Source organism: Mustela nivalis (genome assembly GCF_964662115.1).
Source record: "Mustela nivalis genome assembly, chromosome: 6".
NCBI classification, from domain to species: domain Eukaryota; kingdom Metazoa; phylum Chordata; class Mammalia; order Carnivora; family Mustelidae; genus Mustela; species Mustela nivalis.
Genome location: NC_139025.1, coordinates 87793208 through 87815721, shown reverse-complemented (window position 1 = coordinate 87815721; position 22514 = coordinate 87793208). Strand labels below are relative to the sequence as shown.

The following is a 22514-nucleotide window of genomic DNA, read 5'->3' as shown; positions in this document are numbered from 1 at the left end:
TTTCCTTGTATTTTTAATTTTTCTTTTTTTCTGTGCTTCAGTTAGTAAAAATTGCAGAACACTCGAGATCAACGTTAATAAAGAACAGTCACCTCATTTCTATTTGATATTTGTAGAGACTTTTTTTTTTAAGATTTTATTTACTTATTTATTTGTTAGAGACAGAGAGAGAGAGAGAATGAGAGCACGCGAGAGCACACACAAGCAGGCAGTGGCAGGCAGAGGCCCAGAGAGAAGCAGGCTCCCTGTGGACCCTGGGATCATGGCCTGAGCTGAAGGCAGTAACTTAACGGACTGAACCACCAGGCGTCCCTTGTAGAGACGTTTTTTTTAACCAAGCTTACTAAAAATAGTGCTTTTTATGACTCTGCACCTGTTTGAAGGAGGCAACAATCATTCAAAACATACATTCTCTCTTTGGTTTAGGGATAAATTCAGATACATTAAACTGCAAATAATTTTATATTTAAAGCCTGGGTTATATGGTAGTCATTACTGAAATGGGTTCAAATTTAGAATTTTACAGTTTTGTGGGTAAGCTTTTTGTCTGTAGCAATAATGGAGAGGTGAGGGCATTACTTGAACTGGATCAAGGGATGCTATCTTCCGCAAGGGAGGGGACAGTACGTCGTTACAAGGGCCAATGGTTATGTGTCTGCACAACTCTCCGAAGACCCATTGGGTATTCATGTAGGTGATATAACTGGTTTTTGTTTTAGAGAGGGGGAGAGAGAGGAAAGGGGAGCAGAGAGACAGGTAGAGAGAATCTAAAGCAAGCTCCATGCCCCAGCACACAGCCCCACACAAGTTTGGATCTCAAGACCCTGAGATCATGACCTGAGGCCAAATCAAGAGTCCCACCCCTCACCGACTGAGCCACCCAGGTGCCCAGTGATCAAACTGTTAGTAACGGTTTTACCTTAAATCCGGACTCTCTTACATATGAACGATTAAGTTTTTTTTTTTTTTTTTTTTTGCATGGCTTAGAGAGTCTGAATTCACACAGAAGGAACATTGTTTTGTTTGGAACTTTATGGAGAGTTAGTCACAATTTTGGAAAACCCCATCGACCACCCTGCTCTGCCCCGGTCTCTGTTTCCCGCAGCGCTCGCTCGCGCAGACCGGGTCAGCTCTACCACACCCCGTCTGCGTGTGCCTTGAAGAGGATTCCACACAGACACCCGCCGAGCCCCGTTTCACAGCCCAACAATATCGTCATACATTCCTTTTCCTTTATTCTTTTTCAGTTGGAGCATTGCTGTGCACACTGATTTAAAAATAAGTGTCTCTGTTTGGCCTTCTGTACCAATTTTAGCCCAAGATAACGAACGATTCCATTTTGGGACTTTCGTTATTCAAAGAGAGATCCGGAGCCTGATGGGTTGAGAACAACTTGGGTAGAATCACGGTGTTTGCTAGGATTGCGTTCAACACACACAAGAGACCCAGCACAAAGCAACCTTTTTATGACTAGAATTTCCTGTTATCTTAAACCCGTCTCACTGTCCTCTCAAGCGGCTTTCCTCACCGCCCGCGGAACGGCCGGAACGGCTACGCCCCCAGTCGGAGGCGCTCCTCGTCAGTCCCGACTTGAGACTCCACCCGGAACCTTGGTGCCGTGACGCAGGTTTCCGGCGGGCTTCTTAGAGCGCCGAACGGCTTTGGGCCGAAGGACCATGAGAGGGCCGGAGTTGGGTCCCGAACCTACGATGGAGGGGGACGTTCTGGATACCCTGGAGGCGCTGGGGTGAGTATTCCCGGGGACGCCCTTCCCCTGAAAACGTAAGCTCTCCCTCCGCCTGGCTGCTGTGGTCTCCTGCCCGTGGGCCTCCGCTGGGCTCCGGCATCTCGGTGGAGGCCTCCTTCCCCGCCGCGCTCCCGCCGGCGCCGACGGAGTTAAGAGGGAGGCGGGAGGGAAATCCGTTTGGGGGGTGGAGCAGGGCCGGAGAGCTGGGGCGCGTGGCCCCCTCTTCCAAACTCCTGGCCTCGAAACTCCGGAGCCGCGAGCTGCGGCGTTGGCGTGGAGCAGCAGGGCTGGCACCAGCCGGTCTGAGGAGCGTGTCCCTGCCCCACGGGTGCTATTTGTGTTGACGTAGTTGTCCCGCCTGGGGCTGTGGGGTGCTGGAATCCCGACTGTGGCTGGGGGCTGTTGTCTCCGGCCAGGTACAACCTGTGGCTTAATTAGGGCTGGGGAGCGAACCTCTTACTTCCTTGACCAGAGCAAGTGTCCAAATTAATTGTGGGTCCATTCATTCAACCGTTTCATCCGTTCGTTAATTGCATATTACTGTGGCATTAATAGGCATTAATTAATGCATATTTATGTGCTAGGCAGAGGAAAGAGACAGTTTGCAGATTACCAGTAGCTCCCATAGTTGTTGAGGGCTACAAAGAGTCTACCGGAATTTGCAATTCAGAATGCTAAGTGCCGTGAGAACTCCTGGAATGATGTTAAATACTTCGAAGCACTGGGATCAGTGCCTGCAAAGTAGTTTCCCTTTCTCTGTTGTCATCCCAAACTATCTTGTGCTGTGTGTTTATTTAGCCTCTCTGGTACTGCCACCCCCCCCCCCCATCCCCCACACTCCAGGAAATCAGGTGCCTTTATCTGTCTTGTTCCAGCAACCTCCTCGAGTGTGGTCTGGGAGAATAAAGAGCGGTTGAATAAATGGGTAAATGAAGAGAAGTTCAAAGAAGAGAGTGCATAGAGACAGATAGTTTAGGATCAAAAAATACACCTTACTTAAAGAGTTTGGAGCCATCTGCACAATAGTTTGCCTTGCCAAATGCTGGAATTTCTTGAGTGGGGAAGGCTTGCCTTTGCACTTTACGGTTCTGTAGTGAAGTTTGAAAACCCCACCCCACCCCCCTTTATTTTTTTCTAAAACTCCACTTGCCTCTTCTATCAGTTGCTTCTTGTAGACCCCAGGATTATCTACTTTGTGATGTAACAAAGCCTTGCATTTAGTAGATAGGTCCAGGATAAATGTTTGTCAACTGAAAGAACTGAACCAGTGATCACTTAAGGGGCATTTTTATTCTGTAAAATCTCTTGGAAATTTTCACCTGACTTGCTTAAGCAGGTAAGCAAAACAAGTTAAAATACTTACTAGAAGTGAGTAGACCCCAAATAGTTTCAGATTCCAGGGCCTCCAGATAAAAATAGTATGATTCTGTAAGTAGTTTATGACAAAGAGAAAGTCAGTGCTTTTTTTCTCTTATTTCATTCGATTTATTTATTTATTTATTTTAGAGGGGGCTGGGTGGAGAAGCAGAGGGAGAGGGAGGCAGAATACCCTGACAATACTCTGAGCACAGATCCTCATGAGGGGCTCAATCTCATGACCCCTAGATCAGGACCTGAGTCAAAACCAAGAGTCAGATGCTTAACCAGCTATGCCACCCAAGTTCCCCGAATTTGTTTCTTTTGTAGGCATTTTGAAAAATGAACTTTGCTATAATCTTGACTTTTACCAAGGAAAATTAGTTTCAGATCATTCTATATGGAAATTAAAACAGTTTGCATACTTTATTTATTTATTTATTTATTTTTTTAAGATTTTATTTATTTATTTGACAGAGAGAAATCACAAGTAGTCGGAGAGGCAGGCAGAGAGAGAGAGAGGGAAGCAGGCTCCCTGCTGAGCAGAGAGCCCGATGCGGGACTCGATCCCAGAACCCTGAGATCATGACCTGAGCCGAAGGCAGCGGCTTAACCCACTGAGCCACCCAGGTGCCCCCAGTTTGCATACTTTAGAATTGATTTTTCCTGAAATAGCTGAGGACAAAATTTTGAAGTTGATTTTTCTTACAATGATAATGAAATGTGGAAAGTGGTATTTACTTACAATATGTGTTGTATTTGAGCACTATTGTAAAATACCCATTTAGTTTGTGAATAATGCATTTTCTGTTGTGACTGGACATTTAGCCTGTTAGTGAAAGTTCTTTAGTTTATAAGGTAAAATTGGAAATTAAAGGGAGGAGTTAAAAGGGAAAATGTATGTGAAAGAAGAGTTTAGTGATACACGTGAAAACTGGGTGCAGATAACTTTATTTCCTCATCTGAGAGGAGGAGACTAAAGCACATGATTTCCGAAGTCTTTTTTTAGTTCTGACCATCTATGATTTTGAGGAGGGGATCTCAGCCCTGGTTGTGCATCAGAATCATGTATGGAGCTTGTGAAATAAAAGGTTCCAGTCTGTTCTGTACGATATTGACTGGATCACGATCTTAAGGGGTACAGTACGGCATGCATATTTTAAAAATCTTCACATCTTAGTTTCGAATCAGCATTATGGAAGGAAGTTTATTTCAGTTACTTATTGAACACAACTGTATGTTGAAAACTTCAGAATAGAATTGATCTCTGTCCCCGTGGAGCTTACAGAAAAACGGATGTGATCACACAAATACTATAAACCTTAATAAGCTCTTTAAAGGAAAAGAGCAGGGTGACATGACATGACAGGAGGCGGACAGGAGTAAACTAGGTGAGATTCATAGGAAAAGAGGACAAGGGTGTTCTTAAATTGGGAACAAAAGATGAAAGCTCTTGAAGTGGAAAGGAACTTGCTGTATTAGAATAACTGGAAGGAGGCCCATGCACCTGGAGAGCAGAGAGCAATGGCCAACATAGTGGAAGATCTGATTGAAAAGTTAGGGGAGGATGAAGGCACGAAGCAATTTTTAGGCTGTGTTGTGGATTTTGTTCTTTGTTTTAACAGCAGTGGGGTGTGTTTGAAGGATTTTAAATAAAAAAGGGAGAGATCAGATATCTCGTTTTAAAAGTTACTTCAATAAGGTAGAGGTGGAGAATTTAGTAGTCAGGGCAAGAAGTGATGACTGCTCAGCGGAGGTGGATATGGAAAAAAGTGCGCACTGTAGAACTTAGTGATTGATTGGATATAAGAGCTGAAGGGGGGGCGCCTGGGTGGCTCAGTGGGTTAAGCCGCTGCCTTCGGCTCAGGTCATATCTCGGGGTCCTGGGATCGAGTCCCATGTCGGGCTCTCTGCTCAGCAGGGAGCGTGCTTCTCTCTCTCTCTGCCTGCCTCTCTGTCTACTTGTGATCTCTCTGTCAAATAAATAAATAAATAAATCTTAAAAAAAAAAAAGGAGCTGAAGGGGATGACGGTATCAGGGATTCATTTCTTCAGTAAGTATTGAGACCCAAAATGCAGTGATACACCTTGGAATCTAATTTGGAAAGGGAAGAAAATGAAGATAGCAGAGAGGTAGGAAATACAGAGAATATGGAGTGACCAGTGGAATGGAGGTAGAAATGAGATCCAAGGAGAGATGAAGGTGAGTGGTCAAAAGAGCAAGCTAAAAGAATAGTAGGTTGTGGTCAGGGAGTGACCGGTTTGATTTAGTGATTTCGGGGGTGGAGTAGTTTTTCCGGTGATGGCAAGGTCTAAGGGGTGCCTCATTGACATCTCATGGCAAAGGTCTGAAAAGATGAATTCCAGGAATTGAGAGCTCAGGATATTGCATAGGGTATGCATACAGGCAAATAGCAGAAATGGGATTGGAGAGAAAAACAGCACAAGGAATTTTGGGGAGTGTCCAAGCGATTAATAGGTGAAAACCACAAAAGGGAGAATGGCAAGTCTGACTGGCCTGCGCCTAAAGAGAGAAGGAGGTATTTATAAGATGGTGTGGGACCAATAATATGGATATTGTTTTGGGAAGCAAAGAGGGCAAAAACCCTACCATCTGTCTTTTAAGAACTTTCAGAAAGTAAAATCACCAAAGCTAGAGGTGGTAGGGATAATCTTTCTGACTATCAATCTTGAACAGTTGTTTGTAGATGAAACGCAGTGGAAGAGTTTGGGTCAGTAAGTGGAGAGCTGGATCAGAGACAAGCTAGTAGTGCATACAAATGACAGAGGGAAGGAAGGGGTCTCCTATTTTATATGTTGGCTGATGGAAATGGAAAAGAGAAAGTAAATTAGTCATCGCCTGTGTCTTTGTGGGGGTTTGCCAGTGGCCCTAATGGATTGAAGATTGGATCACCAGAGCTCGAAGCAACTCTATTTCCCAAATAGGTGGCTCTGGGAGTCTAGGCCTAGGGGAGGTGTCCCCAGTGTTTGGAATAAGAGTAGCACTTTCCTACTTAAATAAAAATACCTTGAATGAACTAAGAACATAATCCCTATCTTATTAGATATGGCAGTTAAGTGAGGTGATATACATAAAGCACACAACACTGGCCTAGTGTAAAATCAGTTTTTGGTGTTAGTTACCATATAATTGTGATTATTATTAGATGTTTGGTTTTGTTAAATGCATTTTTTCTTCTTTTTATTTTTACCTGATTTGGTGAGCTTGAGGCCTTAAGATTTGTAGGGGTTTTCCCCCTTCTAAATTCAGTATTTTTTGGTGATTTGAAAAATTTTATTGAATTTTATAATCGGCATTTAAGTTAAAAATAACCTCACCAATGATAAGAATTCATTAAATTTATTCAAGAGTTTATGATTATTTATTTACTGTAGAGATGAAAGTAAGTAGGGGGAAAGAAGATGTTTACTATTAAATCTCAGTAAGAGGCACTGTGAGATATGGAGGAAAGATAATGTATAGAAGAACCAGTCTTGCCTGTAGGAGCAGAGACAGTGATCTAGTCCCAGCTCTCTACTTGGCTGTGTCAACTGGCCAAGTTATTTCATTAACTTTCCTTATTAGCATAGACAGAAGTTTGAGTTCATATGGAGTGTTTGGGTTCAACTCTAGATTTAAATCCTAGTGTCATCACCTAGCTATTATCTTCTGATCCTACAGCATTAAGATCATGCCGACTTCACAGCATTGCTCTGAATACCAAGTGAATTACAAATAAATATAATTATCAGTATCTATGGCTGTATCTCTATTTGTGCATGCCTGTTACTGTGCCTAGCCTGCTACTTAAGGCAGGTATCTTAACCTCATTAAGCCTTAATTTCTTACCTGCCAAATGAGGATTTGAAAATACTCACCCTTCATGAGCTATGACCAGAGAATTCAGAGAAAAAGAAATGCAAATGGTCTTTAAATATATGAAAAGATGTATGGCCTTGCTTATAAGAGAAATGTAAATTAAAACTCTACTGAGATACCAGATGGTCAAAAATCTAAATGTTTGGCAACTTTGGTGAGTTACGGAGGAATGGGTACTCTTACACCTGATGGTACAATCACCGTAGAGGAGTATTTAATAATATCTAGCAAAGCTACATATTCATTTACCTTTTGACCCATCAGTCTTACCTCTAGAAATCTATCCCAGGTATAACCTGCCAAAAAGTTGCCAGTTTTTTTGGAAGAGCAAAACACTGCAAATAACCCAAATACTCCAGACATTGGAGTACTGTACACCTATAAAATAATTGAGTAGTGAGGCACCCGGGTGGCTCAGTGGTTTAAGCCTCTGCCTTCAGCTCAGGTCATGATCTCAGGGTCCTGGGATCGAGCCCTGCATCTGCATCTGACTCTCTGCTTAGCAGGGAGTCTGCCTCCCCCTTTCTCTCTGCCTGCTGCTCTGCCTGCTTGTGATCTCTCTCTCTCTCTGTCAAATAAATAAAAATTTTAAAAAAGTAATTGAGTAGTGTCTCTGCTGTTTTCTAGTATAGTTGACAATATGAATTTGAACCATGTGGTCCATTTGTATGTGGACCTTTTTCAGTAAGCTACGTACACTGTGAAACTATGGATGGTTTTCTTTACCGTACAAAGAAAGTATATAGTATGTATACAAAGTATGTGTTAATTGGCTGTTATACAAAAGAAGTATATAGCACGTATACAAAGTATGTGTTAATGGGCTGTTTATGTAATCAGTAAAGTTCCAGTCAGCTGTAGGGTAGTAGTAGGTAAGTGTTTCAGGAGTCAAAAGTTATATGCAGATTGGCAACTACATGGGGATTGATACCCCTCACCCCTCTGTTGTTCAGGGATTGGCTGTATATGTAAATGTATGTGTGTGTATTGTTTAAAGCAAGGAATAGAAGAGTGTATAGTAGACTACCTTTACCTAAAAAAAGAAGTATGTATATGTTTATATTTAAAAACAGAATGACAACCCCAAACTAATAAATATAGTTACCTATGGGGGTGGGGGAGAACAGAGTAGAGGGAACAACATTATGATTGCAAGCTACTTATAAAAAACATTAAAAAATTAAAGAAAAAAAAAGATTGAAAGCTTAATTTGAATGTACCTTGTTTTGTAAATTATACTTTGTAACAATGTAAATGTTTTACATAATTATAAAGCTAAATTAAATAAAATGAAGTCAAAACAGAGAGACAACAAATTGCTGAGTTGAAAGCAAAATGAAAGAAATGTTTATCAGTATATTGAGTAGGTAGTTTCATCACATGGAAAGGAATTTTTTTTTTTGTAAGATTTTATTTGTCAGAGAGAGAGCGCACACAAGCAGGGGGAGCAGCAGGCAGAGGGAGAAGCAGGCTCCCTGCTGAATGAGGAACCTGATGCTGTACTTGATCCCAGGACTCTGGGATCATGACCTGAGCCTAAGGCAGATACTTAACTGACTGAGCCACTCAGGTGCCCCTCAGCTTTAATTTTTTAATTTAAAATTTGCATGTATTCTTTTTTCACTAAATTTTCTTTTTTCTAGTTTTTGTTAGTAGTATATGGTTATTAGATTCTGTTCTATTTGACTTTGAGTTAGTTGTAATATTTATGTTAAAATTGGTTGATAATTTTACTAAGGAATGATAAAATAAAGGGAAAAAAGCCAAATGTCAGTTAAATAGGGCAGAAAATGGCAAACTATGTCTATAACAGACCCAATAATAAAAATCACAGGCTTTGCTGACCATATTAACAACTCTGGAGTTGCATTGTGAAAGCAGCCAGAGACAGTCTGTGAATGGATATCTTTATTGGCGATGTTCTGCTAAAACTTTATTTACAAAAATAGGGAGCAGGCCTTGGTATAGATTACTATCAAGTTTTTTTGTTTTTTAAACCTTTTATGTCTTCCTTTCTAGGTATAAGGGACCACTGTTAGAAGAGCAAGCCCTTACCAAGGCAGCAGAGGGTGGACTGTCTTCACCTGAATTTTCAGAGCTCTGTGTTTGGTTAGGCGCTCAAATAAAATCATTGTGCAACTTGGAAGAAAGTATCACTTCAGCTGGTATTGTCATTGTGTTTTATTTACTTTTGTATAATAGTAGAGTGAAATGATAGCTTATGATTTATAGTTTTGCCTGTGGTTCCTCTACAAAGAAAAAGCATTAATATTATGAAGGACTACAGTATATAATATTAAATATACTTAAATTAAATTATATATTAATTCAAAGTTGGCTCTTAAATTTATATAAGATTATAAACAATAACTGTTTACAGTCTTAACCTTAGTATTCTTTAGAAAAAGTAGAGTCTGAATTTGATTATTTACACAGTTTACTTTTTGAATAGTGCTTATTTTAAATTAAGGTTTTGTTTTTGTTTCATTAAAGTAATTTGAGTTGCATTAGCAAGCCTGTAACTCAGGACATGAATTTACATAAGAATACCATAAAAAAACTGTGCTACCTCAAAAAAGTTTAATTCATTTACTGTCTTGGTAAATGGAGTCCTTGTGGATGTTCAATTTGTAGAATTTCAATGAGAGAACTAAAATGAAAAATTTTTTATGATTGAGCATTTGATGGGGTACAAAATAGTCTTCCCTTCTGAAGCTATCTTTACTTTAAAATTTTCTTTTCTTGCCACATCCAATAGAATTCAAAGTAGCAAAGTAAAATTAGCTGAATTTAAAACATGTGGCACAAATTTCTACATAATTAGATTGTGAAAGAAAGATAAGCAATGAGGCTTAATTAGATGATTGCATTTGTTATCTGAGTCTGTAGAAATACAGTAGAAATAGATCATTTGCTCTGAAGCCAATTAATAATTTTAGCCATAGTAATGTTTTTAATATTTCAGTTACTGACATAAAATATTCCCAGTTTATCTGCTTTTGTGGAAAGTTTGTTGGAAAATACTCATCAGGGATTGAAGTACAAAAGTATATATCTCATGATTAGATACTTAAGTTCTTAAATTTAAGTGTTACTTTCTGTTGAAGTTGTTTGATTACCTGAGCATTGGGGTCACATGTGTAAGGATTTAATTTAAAGTTGAAAATTTATAATTGAATGTAAAATTGAAATCATTTGGAGGTAGATTTTACAGTGTCAGATTAGATTGTAAATATTTATTAAGTGTTTTATGATTTTTCTTCTTTAAAGGGAGAGATGATATAGAAAGCTTCCAGCTTGAGATAAGTGGGTTTTTAAAAGAAATGGCTTGCCCATATTCTGTACTCATATCAGGAGATATTAAGGACCGTTTAAAAAAGAAGGATGACTGTTTGAAGCTTTTATGTAAGTTACCTTTCTTTGAACATTTAAATTCATTTGTTTTTTGTGGTTTTTGTTATTTTCAGTATTTATGAAATTTCATTAGTGAAGCTTTAGAAATTTTGTTAGAAAGGTTTTAATCTGAAGCTGACTTAGAGATACTTATATAAATGTGGTATAAATTCTAAAGTGCAAAGATTTCAACTACTTACGATTGATTTGGCCAATATAGAATGCCCTGTTTGTGATTTATACATTATTTTAGTTATTTTTCTTTCATGTAATTCATCTCTGAGCATGCATGACTAAATGATTAAAGTTGGTCATTTAGAATCCTATTTATTCTTAAAACTCTCTGAAACTAGGCAGCTAAGTAGATTATTTCATGTTGTTTGTAGTGATAGATATTCAATGACAGTTCAAAAATACTTATTGATCACCAATTACTGTACTAGAAACTGCTCTAGGCACGAGAGTTGTATCTGTTTCTTAAAAAATTGTGTTCTCTGGACATATGAATTCTAGTGAGTGTGGTGTAATTTTTTCAGGGGTGAGTTTGGAGTATTGATTACCCTACATGCAGATAGTTTCCATAAATAATATGTCTATTTCTATTGGGGTCCTTAAAATTTTTTTTTTTAATTAAGTTGAATTTAATGTTGTTTTGAAAGTTACACAGTGGCCATTTGAAAGAATTTTTCTAGCATCCCTATTACTGAAGATTTCTATTATTTTGGGTTTCACCATTTATAAAGTGATCCATGTGGTATATTCCTAATAGGCTCTAGTGTTAGTAATGTTTGTTTCATTGGTGCAGAAATCATAAATGTTGAGTGGTACTGATAGTAGTGTCGACATTTGAATTACCTTGTGTGTGTTGGGGGGATAAAAATTATGTGCCCTCTGCCCCATCTCTTGCACTGTTTCCCCATCTTCCATTTAGTATGAGTCACTGATTTAATGAACCATTGTTAATAATTGTAGGTTGTACAGTAACCCTTAGATATATTGGGACAGAAAGGAAGCTAAGAAACAATGGCCTAGAGGAACTTTTATGCTCTTTCAGTCAGTGAGAACTGTGTACTCAATTGTGTTTCCCTTTTTGCATTATCTGCTAAAAATCTGAGCAATAATAGCAATACAGATTTATGGTACAAGTAAAAGTGAAGAGGAGATGGAAGAGAAATTGATATAGCTTTTTCTGATTATGAAAATGCATGCCTGCAAGGTGGGGCAAAACAGGGAATTAGTGTTAAATGGGTATAGTATTTGTTGGAAGATAAAAATGTTCTGGAGTTGGATGGTGGTGATGGTTGCACAACAGTGTGAATGTATTTGATGCTGTTATGTGCTTGAAAATAGAATGGAAATTTTATATGTTAAAAATTATATAATCATCCTAGAAATCTTAAAAAGTAGAAAGAATTGTAAGGAAAAAAAGTCATTGATAATCTCACTCCCCAGAGAGAATCATTAATAACTTCTTGGTATATTTTCTTTTCCAGCTCTTTTCCTTTACACACATACATTTAAATAAGATTGGAGTTTATCATAGATACAGTTCCTTCTCTTTCTTCTTTTCATTTAATGTGTTATGAGCATTTTTTCATCACTTAAAATTTTTTTTGGAAAAAATAAATTGGCTACATAACATTCTATGCTATGGGCATAACATTTTTACATAATGGCATTTAGATTCTTTTCTGTTTTTAATTTGTTTGTATTTTTTAATTTGCTCATTCATATTTTTGTTACTTTTACTTATATTGTCATATTTTGCCTCAGAGATATACCAGTTCACAGTCTTACCACCATCTCTTCCATCTTGAGTTCGACTGTCTTTAGAACATACTGACTAATAAGCCTCTTCATATTTTTCTTTGGTGTGTTTGCAACATGTAAAAGATAAAAAGGTCCTTACTATGTGAAGAGCTTTTATAAATCAAGAAGAAAAAGATAAAAACTCAGTGGAAAAATATGTAAATTACAAAAGACATGAACTGGCACTCTACAGAAAAAAGTTTTTTAAAAATTGCTTCTGAGGGGTGCCTGGGTGGCTCAGTGGGTTAAGCGTCTGCCTTTGGCTTGGGTCATGATCTCAGGGTCCTGAGATTGAGCCCCTCATGGGGCTCTCTGCTCAGCAGGGAGCCTGCTCCCCCCACCCGGCTTGCTGCTCTGCCTACTTCTGATTTCTCTCTCTGTCAAGTACATAAATAAAATCTTAAAAAAAAAAATTGCTTCTGAACATGAAAAGATGAAACAGTATTTCTCAGAGTTAAGGAGTTACAAAAGTAAAATGGCAGGATACCATTTTTCACCTAATAGGCGAGTAAATACCAAAAAAAAAGTCATCGTATTAGGTGGGAATAAGCATTCTCTTATATGATAGGCATGAAAATGTGGGAGAATAACTGTATAACCTTTTAGAAGGACAAATTCTCAGTATCACTTTAAAATTCACCTACCTTTTTTTTTTTCACCTACCTTTTGACTTGGAAATTCCGTGACTAGGAATACATTCCTATTTCCCTAAGTGTACAAAGATATATAAAAATGATGTTTATTATGGCATTTTTCATGTAGTTAAATAGAAAATGGCATATCCTGGGTGACTGGGTGGCTCAGTGGGTTGGGCCTCTGCCTTCAGCTCAGGTTGTGATCTTGGGGTCTTGGGATCGAGTCCCGAGTTGGGCTCTCTGCTTGGTGGAGAGCCTGCTCTCCCCCCCCGCCCCCCCGCCTGCCTCTCTGCCTACTTGTGATCTCTCTCTCTCTCTCTGTGTCAAATTAAAAAAAAAAAAAAAGAAAGAAAAGAAAAAAAAAAAGAAACGGTATATCCTTCCAGTGATACCATTATATAGCCATTAGAATGAAAATATATCAAATGTACTGATATGGACTGATTTCTGTATTGGTAAATTAAAAAAAAATACAGAAATGTGCAGTATGCTCTTATTTGTATAAAAGAAAAGTGTGTAGATGGTAGATGTGCATTCTCCATATACATACACATATGCCTAAAAAGATACCCAGGAAATTAATATTGATTGCCTCTAGGGAGGGGAAATCAGAAGGTCTGGGGTGGGAAGAAGACTTTTTATTATATTGTTTGCCGTCTGAATGGATTAGCACTTTAAATATTAGACTGAACTCTTTTTTGTTTGTAGAATTACGTGGAACATGTTTCCCAGAACAAAGGCAGACTGGCTTAGGTTCTGTCCAAAATACAGATTTTTGGTGATCTGTTTAAATGAAGTTTTGAAATCAGAAGGACTTTGGCATAATCCTCATAAACACGGCTTGATACATACTGGTCTTAACTTTTTGTGGGCTCTTTTGACTGTCACATGTAAACTTTGTGGAAAAGTCTTTAAGTCAGTGACTCTCAATCCTGCCTGCACATGAGAATTACCTTAGGTCTCATTAGCATATAGTAGCTCAATTCCTGCTTCAGATCTGCTGGTTCAGAATCTTTGAGGGTGGGACCCTGGCACCTCCACAGGCGTATCTCAGAGAATACTGTGAGTTGATTTCCAGACTACTACAATAAAGTGAGTATCACAGTGAAGCAAGTCAAATGAATTTTTTGGTTTTCTAATGCATAAAAGTCATATTTTCAATATACTATAGTTTATTAAGTGTGTAATAATAGCATTATGTCTAAAAAATGTACACAGCTTAATTAAAAATGCCTTATTGCTAAAAAATACTAGGTGTCATTGAGCTTTCATTTTTATTTTTTATCATTTTTAAAGATTTTATTTATTTATTTGACGAAGAGGTCACAGGCAGGCAGAGAGAGGGGCTGAGCAGAGAGCCTGATGCGGGGCTCGATCCCAGGACCCTGAGATCATGACCTGAGCCAAAGGCAGAGCCCCAACCCACTGAGCCACCCAGGTGCCCTGGTCATTGAGTTTTTAGTAGGTTGTAATCTTTTGCTGGTAGAGGGCCCTGCCTCTGTCCTAATAGCTGCTGGCTGTTCAGGGTGGTGGTTGCTATAGGTTAGTTGGCTGTGGCAGTTGTTTAAAATAAGACAGCAGTGAAGTTTGCCACATCATTCAACTCTTATAAACAGTTTCTCTGTAGCATGTGATGCTGTTTGATAGCATTTCACCTACAGGAGCACTTCTTTCAAAACTGCAGTTTATCCCCCCAAACCCTATTGCTGCTTTATCAACTAAGTTGATGGAATATTATAAATCCTTTGTTGTCATTTCAACAGTCTTCACAATATTTCACAATGAGTAGGTTCCATCTCAAACCATTTTCTTATCCATAAAAAGCAACTCCTCATCTGTTGAGTTTGGCATGAGACTGTAGCAATTTGGTCACATCTTCAGCTCTACTTCTAGTTCTCTTGCTATTCCCACCACATCTGCAGTTACTTCCTCTACTGAAGTCTTAGACCCCTCGAAGGCATCCACAAGGGTTGGAGTCAGCTTCTTCCAAATTCTGTTAGTATTTTGATCTCTACCCATGAATCATGGATGTTCTTAATGGCATTAGAATGGTGAATTCTCTTCAGAGGGATTTCAATTGACTTTGCCCAGATCCACCAGAGGATTCATGATCTATGGCAGTGATAGTCTTAGGGATTATATTTCTCAGATAATAAGACTTGAAAATAAAAATTACTCCTTGATCCATGGGCTGCAGAATGGCTATTGTGTTGGCAGGCACGAAAGCAACATTAATCTCATTGTAGAGTTCCGTGAGAGCCCTTGGGTGCGTTGTCAATGAGCAGTTCTGTTTTGAAAGGAATCTTTTTTTCTGAGTAGTGGGTCTCAGCAGTGGGTTTAAAATAGTCAATAAATCATGCTGTCACCCACGCTTTGTTGTTCCATTTACAGAGCACATGCAGAGTAGATGTAGTGTAGCAGAATTTTTAAGGGCCCCAGGATTTTTACAATGGTGAATGAACATTAGCTTCAACTTGAAGTCCCCACCTGCATTAGCCCCTAACAAGAGGTCAGCCTGCCCTTTAAAGCTTGGAAGCTAGGCATTGGTTTGTCTCTCTAAGAAGTCTTGGATGGCCTCATCTTCCAATAGTAATTAGGCTGTTTAATCTGCACTGGAAATCTGTTGTTCAGTATAGCCACCTTCATTACTTAGCTGGCTCTTCTGGATAACTTGCTACAACTTCTGTATCACACTTGTTGCTTCACCTTGTACTTTCATGCTGTGGAGACAGCTTCTTAAACCTCATGAACCAACCTCTGCTAGCTTCAAATTTTTCTTCTGCAGATTCCTCACCTTTGTCAGCTTTCATAGAATTGAAGAGAGGTAGAGCCTTGCCCTGGATTAGATTGGTTTAAGGAATGATGTGGCTGGTCTGGTCTTTTACTCAGACCACTCAGACTTTCTCCATATCTGCAGTAAGGCTGTTTCACTTTCTTATTTGTGTGTTCCCTGGAATAGCTCTTTTATCCCCTTCAAGAATTACCAAAATGTGACACGCAGACAGGATGTGAGCAAATGTTGGGAAAATGGCACTGATAGACTTGTTCAACACAGGCTTGCCACAGACCTTCCAATCTGTAAAAAATGGAATTGTCTGTGAAGTGAAATGCAATTAAATCAGGTATGTCTGTACTTTAGTTTTCTCAGATAGTTCTCAGCTGGGGTTGTGGAGTGTGTTTGTAGTGTGTATATAATTTTAAACAAAAACCAATCAGGTATTTTGACTACTACAGTGAAAGTTAATTTAAAACAAAACTGTAACCATGTATAAGAGTATTGAGTAATTTTCTTCTATATGGCTATTGAAAGGAGTAAATGAAATGATGGTAAAGGAACTTATGAACAGCCTGGGGTGGTCTATGCTGAAGGCCAGTCGTTATTCAGATTGCTCTGTCAGCTTATAGATCAGTTAAAGCTGTGCATTCTCCCCTGAGTTGAGCACTCTGTGCATATGAGAGAGCATATTTTTAGTTTTACCCATTCTACATTCTTACATTATTGATTTACTGGTGGGTCTCTCCTACTTGACTTTCAATTCTGCAGTAGGCATGATCTCTTTTTTAAAAAGTTTCCTCCTGCCCTCTTTATATTTGTTTTTGTGATAAGAACACTTAACGTAATGATCTACCCCTTAGCAAATATTTTTTAAAGATTTAATTTATTTTCAGAGAGAGAGAAAGGGAATGCAGAAAGAGGGGCAAAGGGAGGAGGGGGAGAAGCAGACTCCCTGCTAAGCAGGGAGTCTTACTCGGGGCTTGACCTCAAGTCCCTGAGATCACTGACCAAAATGTATCAAACTTTGCTTATGACTACTGTGCCATGGTCCCTCTGAGTTTAAAACCTTATTAAAACAGATCACCTGTTTCGTAAAAATTTGTTTGATAACTTCCAGTTTCCTTCCTGCCCCAGCCCCTGGCAACCACCATTCTATTCTCTGCTTTATGAGTTGGACTGTGTTAGGTTCCTGATAAAAGTGATATCACATTATATTTGTCCTTCTGTGTTTGGCTTATTTCACTTCATGTACTGTCCTCCAGGTTCATCCATGTGTTCACAAGTGGCTGGATTTCCTTTTTTTAAGGCTGAATATTCCATTTTGTGTATTATACTACATTTTCTTTATTCATCTACTGAAGGGTACTTAGGTTCTTTCCTTCTCTTGGCAATTGTGAACAGTACTGCAGAGGACATGGCAGTGTAAATCTCTTTGAGATGTTGATTTCAGTTCTTTTGTATATATACCTAGAAACGGGATTTTTAAGTGGTTCTTGTATATTTTAACATTATGTTTTTCCCTTTTTTCATTACAGTATTTTTAAGTACAGAGCTTCAAGCTTTACAGATACTGCAGAACAAGAAACATAAAAATTCTCAGTTAGATAAAAACAGTGAAATTTATCAGGAAGTTCAAGCTATCTGTGATACTCTTGGTGTACCCAAGTCAGCAACTTCTGACATTCCGCTTATGCTAAACCAAGTGGAATCAAAGGTACTGTATTTGTTTTATTTTTCATTTCCCAAAAATGGAATTAAATGCTAACGTGTAAATGTTGAATTAAAAATGAAAATATTTCCTTTAAGATACATTCTATTTCTGGAGAAGTGTATGTTCCTGTAAACCAAATATTGGGTTTTGAATTAATATGCATGTGATTTAATTTACCTATAGCTAATATTCAGGAATCAGGATTTTTTTTTTTTTTTAAAGATTTTATGTATTTGACAGAGATCGCAAGTAGGCAGAGAGGCAGGCAGAGAGAGGGAGAGAGGAGGAAACGGGCTCCCTGCTGAGCAGAGAGCCCTATGTGGGGCTCGATCCCAGGACCCCGAGATCATGACCTGAGCGGAAGGCAGAGGCTTTAACTCACTGAGCCACCCAGGTGCCCCAGGAATCAGATCTTAATGAGTGAGGGCCCTTAGGCCTTTCCAGAGTTTTCTGTGCTAGAAATCACTTTGCAAGTTAAAGGATCCCTTTCCTAAATAAAGTTGTGTTGTAGTATAATGAAAGAAGTAGAGTAATCCTCCAAAGTCAAAGGCAAACTACATTTAAAAAAATACTGATGCAGAATTGTAACATGGTTGTCTTTCGCAGTGAGCAAGCAGTTTCTGGTGGATAGGTGTTTAGTAAGTGTTTGTTTTATAGAGAATGAGTGAATGAGTTACCTGATATAGTTAAAAACAACCACAAACTGTATACCTTAAACTTTTTGAAAATTTCTTTTCAGTTATTAAACTACCTGCCCTTCTTCCCTGTTGAGCCACATATTAGAGAGAATGCTACTCTTGCACACCAAATTCCAGCCTAGTTTCTAGGAGTCCTCTAGGGGAATAATATAGGATTTATTTTAAAGGAAAAGAACACTTGCACTCTCAACAATAGGTACTAGGTAAACTCCAGTTTTAGACACACTGTTATACCAAATCCGTGAATAAAATAGCTTTGCTTTGATAATTTTTGAACTGAAAAAATAGATTTGTTTTCATTGAACGTAAGATAATTTTGGTATCATTAAGATGAAAACCCCATTTTAAAAACATTTTTTTCTTTTTGTGAAAACTGCAGACCAAAGAATAACACTGTGAATCACTCAAAAACATTGTTTTGGAATTAACAAGTTACTCTTCAATGTTTATTTTCTCTTTTATCTGGATTAAGAATGATACAGAATTGGCTAAAATGTCTAGGATAATTTCAGATTGAGACAAATTTCTAGGCTCTTTCTAATCTTCCCATACCTCTACATGTTGATCCCAAAGAGGCTTTTCCCTTTTATGGGTCTCCGTTAGTATTAAAAATACCCCAAACCTTTTGTTTCCCTACTTGAAGTAGGCGATAATACCTGTGTTCAGATGCTGGCAGGTTTATTTTAAGGTAGTTGTTACTTGGCCATTGTGGCCAAATATTTACTTGAAAAGACTTTTTTCTCCATTCGGTTCCTGTCAAAAGCAAAAATTTCCTTATTATACATGTGATGTGTCCAGAATACTCTTTGTCACCATCAGGAAAGAAAATTATTATTTTCTAACTTGAAGCTGCTCAGAGGTGAATCTAATGTAATTATAGTAATATAATGACAGACTTACAGCATTTACTGTTCTAAATGTTTATATATAATAACTCACTTATTTCTCACATTATAGATAATGAGGTAGTAGTTACTATTATTCTCTGCAATAGCCATATGAGGAAAGATTTAATAAATGGGACAAGTGTGTTTCTGAGCAGTAGTGGTAGACCTGAGGTTTGAACATAGGCAGGTTCTGGAGTCTGTGCTCTTAACTCCCTCTCTATTTGGGTTTAATTCTGAAACTTACTAAAACTGTTGTCTGGTGTTGAAATCCTGAGAGTGGAGCTGAATGTGATTATGTGTAAGACGTTGTAAGTATGCATTCAGAATCCTACATGAGTGAGGAGTTACAAATCATACTTTTAGTAATACATGGAATGATTAAAGTTGGAGTTATATACAATATTTGGGAAATCTACAGAAATTGACTATCTTAAGAAAATAATTCTTGGGGTGCCTGGCTGACTCAGTCATTAAGCATCTGCCTTTGGCTTAGGTCATGATCCCAGGATCCTGGGATCGAGCCCCACATCAGGTTCCTTGCTCAGCGGGAAGTCTGCTTCTCCCTCTCCCAGTCCCCCTGCTTGTGTTCCCTCTCTCACTGTCTCTCTCTCCCCCTTGTCAATCAAATAAATAAATAAATAAATAAATAAAATCTTAAAAAATATAATTCTTAATGATATGTAAGAATTGGACCATTGTACAGGCATATTTGCTGTGAGGCTAAGAAAGCTTAAGCTTTGAAGCTCCTCATTTGCAGAAGTTCTAGTTTCTAAGCTAATTTTTAAAAAAATAGCTTTCTGAAGATACAGTTTACATATCAAATTTACTCATTTAAAGTAGGTCAATTTTAGTATTTTTAAGTTATGGTTAGTGTATTTAGAGGCACAACCGTCATCTGAATAGAATTTTAGAACATTTCCATCACCCTCAAAAAACCTTATGCCCATTTACAGTCACTTGCCATTATCACGTTTCTGAACTAATTTTGTGTTCAAAGTTTTTAACTCATTTTCTGAAGAGTGCTCCTAATATTAAATAAGCTTCATATTCCTCAAAAATCTCTTGATTATTTTCCCTAGTTACCTTATAACTAAGAAACCGAAGATAGACCATTTGGTTTTGAAATTGTTTCTTTAGATAAAGTTACTTAAGATAGGAGCATGAGCCCAACTTAGGCTTTATTTTTCAGTCATTTTCTTAGGGATAAATTATTATTATGGGATGGTTGATTTGCTATAGTAAAAACAAATGTCTGATGTTTCGTTCACTAAAATAAAAGTGTTTCTTTGTAAAAGTAACCAAGTGTATATGTGGTCACTATAATTTGGAGGGATTGCTCTCCTAGGTTGTCTTGCTGAACTGTGAAACCAGAATGCTTAGAATTGTACCATGTGTAAGAGTGTGCATAAGAATGTGCCATTTCAAGAAGAAGTTCTGAAAATTATTTCACATAAGACCATACAGATTCTCATAGTATAACCTTTCAGCAACTGCTTCTCTATTCATCTGTGTATATTATTTCTTACTCTGGAAGAGAACTGTGCTGTGGTTTGAATTAATATAATTAATGCATCTTTGAAAAAGATAATCTGCATTGTGATATTCTTTCTTGGTATGTGAAGGCGAATTTCATTTACTTCACTTTAACATTTCACTTATTTTTTGGCATTCAAAACAACATTTTAAGAAGGAATAAGATTGTTTTAAATTGGAGATATACATTTTCACTATCTTCTATATTTACTTTTAGGTGAAAGATATACTCTCAAAAGTCCAGAAAAATCATGTGGGAAAACCACTGCTGAAAATTGACTTAAATCTGCAACAAGCGGTAAATTCCCTCCCTTTATTAGAGTAGTGAACATGGCTTAATTTTATTATTGGACACCTAATTTTACAGTAGGTAGCATGTGTTTATTATTTTGGAGAATTGATATCCTAGAGTAATAGGTCATAACATTTCTTCAGTCAGATTGTAAATTAGTTTTAATAATGCTTGGCCAAGAGTATGTATAGCATCCAGTATGTTAGCATAATTGTTATTTGAAAAGGTTAGTAGCTCAGAGTCAACAAGGTAGAAATTTGGGGTATTTTCTTTCTTTATTGGTCGACCACTTAACAAGTAGATATTTTACTTAACATGCTTGAAGGTGAGGTAAAGTCTCCCAATGTAAGAGTTTAATTCTTATGTTTACTATCTTCTGATATCATAAATGTTCTATCAGATACTCTTTATTGTGTAAACAATTTTACCATAAAGTCTCATGGGAACAGAAAGTAGTCACCAAGTACAGTATCTTTTGAATCAGTAGGACGTATTGAGTACAGTTTTTCAATTTTCTTTCTGGGCTATGCCAGAAAGAGTGTAAAGTTTATGATTTTTTTTCTGAATTCTTTAGGAACAACTGGAAAGAATCAATGATGCGCTGTCTTGTGAATATGAGTGTCGCCGGAGGATGCTAATGAAACGGTTAGATGTGACTGTGCAGTCCTTTGGTTGGTCTGATAGAGCAAAGGTAAGACTGTTTTCCCATTTGTGTCCTGTAGGTGGTACTCTGTGACAGCTCTTCAGGCTTTCTTGTCTCTTATTGTATAACTTGCCACATTTGCACTGATCATTCTGTATGAAGCACATGCCCAGGCCAACTGCTGGTCTTATATAATGATCCTAGTCTTTTGTAAATTCTGTCTGCAGATATCTTAATTTCTCTCCAAATCTCTCACATATATTTTAAACTCCTAGATGTGATTTATGCAATGATACTCATAAAGAAAAGGACATTATATGAGACAGTGACATAGAATGAGCAACTGGTCAAGAAAGCAGAATATTGGAATAAGTATAGGTAGTACTCATACCAGAACAAGTCTTCTTAAAAATGTCTAAGGCTGTGAACTGTGTTCTAGTTGAAGAGGACATTGGAGGGCAGATAATGAATATATTCACATAGTCCTGGAATGCTGTCTCCCATCACTCCCATTTTATGCCGTTAATCTGTAGCCAGGCTTCATCTGGATGCTCTGATCCACTCTGCATCATATTTTAGAAACTCTCCAAACAGTTAGCTGGGACATTTATAGGGCTCTCCACATTTGCTTCTCCTGTTTCAGGGATTACTGTTTTGTGCTCCTCGATGTCCAGAGTCTGAAAATCATTGCTTTGTGTAGGTTGTCCACTTTGCTAGTTGTTTGAGGTAGGAGGGTAAATCTGGTGACTCTTATCATCATAACATCATCATCATTATTATTACATTTTTTGTATTGACTTGGCAGTTCCTCTGCCCCCACGTTGTATCAGCTGGGGTCACTTACGGAGCTTTGTTAAGCTGGTGCTTGGAGTAGGCTGAAATATTCAAGGTGGTTGTCTCATATATCTGGCTTCTGTTGAGTGCTAGGATGCATTTGTTATCTTCTTCCTTCTTATGTGATCTCTGTCTCCATGTGGTGTCTTGTACTGGTTTCCTATGGCTGCTGTAACAAATCAGCATACACTTAGTGGCTTAAATAATAAACTTTAATTCTCTTATAGTCCTGGACATCAGAAGTCCTAAAATGAAGGTGACAACCAGGTTAACTTCAGCAAGGTTAAGTTAGCATTCCTCCCAGATGCTTCAGGGGAGAA

At 38.0% G+C, this 22514-nt stretch overlaps 1 protein-coding gene across 1 annotated transcript in view; it reads left to right on the top strand.

The window, feature by feature from the left end:
- The first annotated feature begins 1599 nt into the window (after positions 1–1599).
- Positions 1600–22514, top strand: part of FAM98B (family with sequence similarity 98 member B) — a 37519-nt gene continuing 16604 nt past the window's right edge. The window contains exons 1-6 of the mRNA XM_082735614.1: positions 1600–1747; positions 9003–9148; positions 10254–10388; positions 17132–17310; positions 20643–20723; positions 21292–21408. Coding sequence (XP_082591740.1) covers positions 1677–1747; positions 9003–9148; positions 10254–10388; positions 17132–17310; positions 20643–20723; positions 21292–21408 — 729 coding nt within the window. The 5' untranslated portion in view covers positions 1600–1676. The remainder of the gene's footprint in view (positions 1748–9002; positions 9149–10253; positions 10389–17131; positions 17311–20642; positions 20724–21291; positions 21409–22514) is intronic.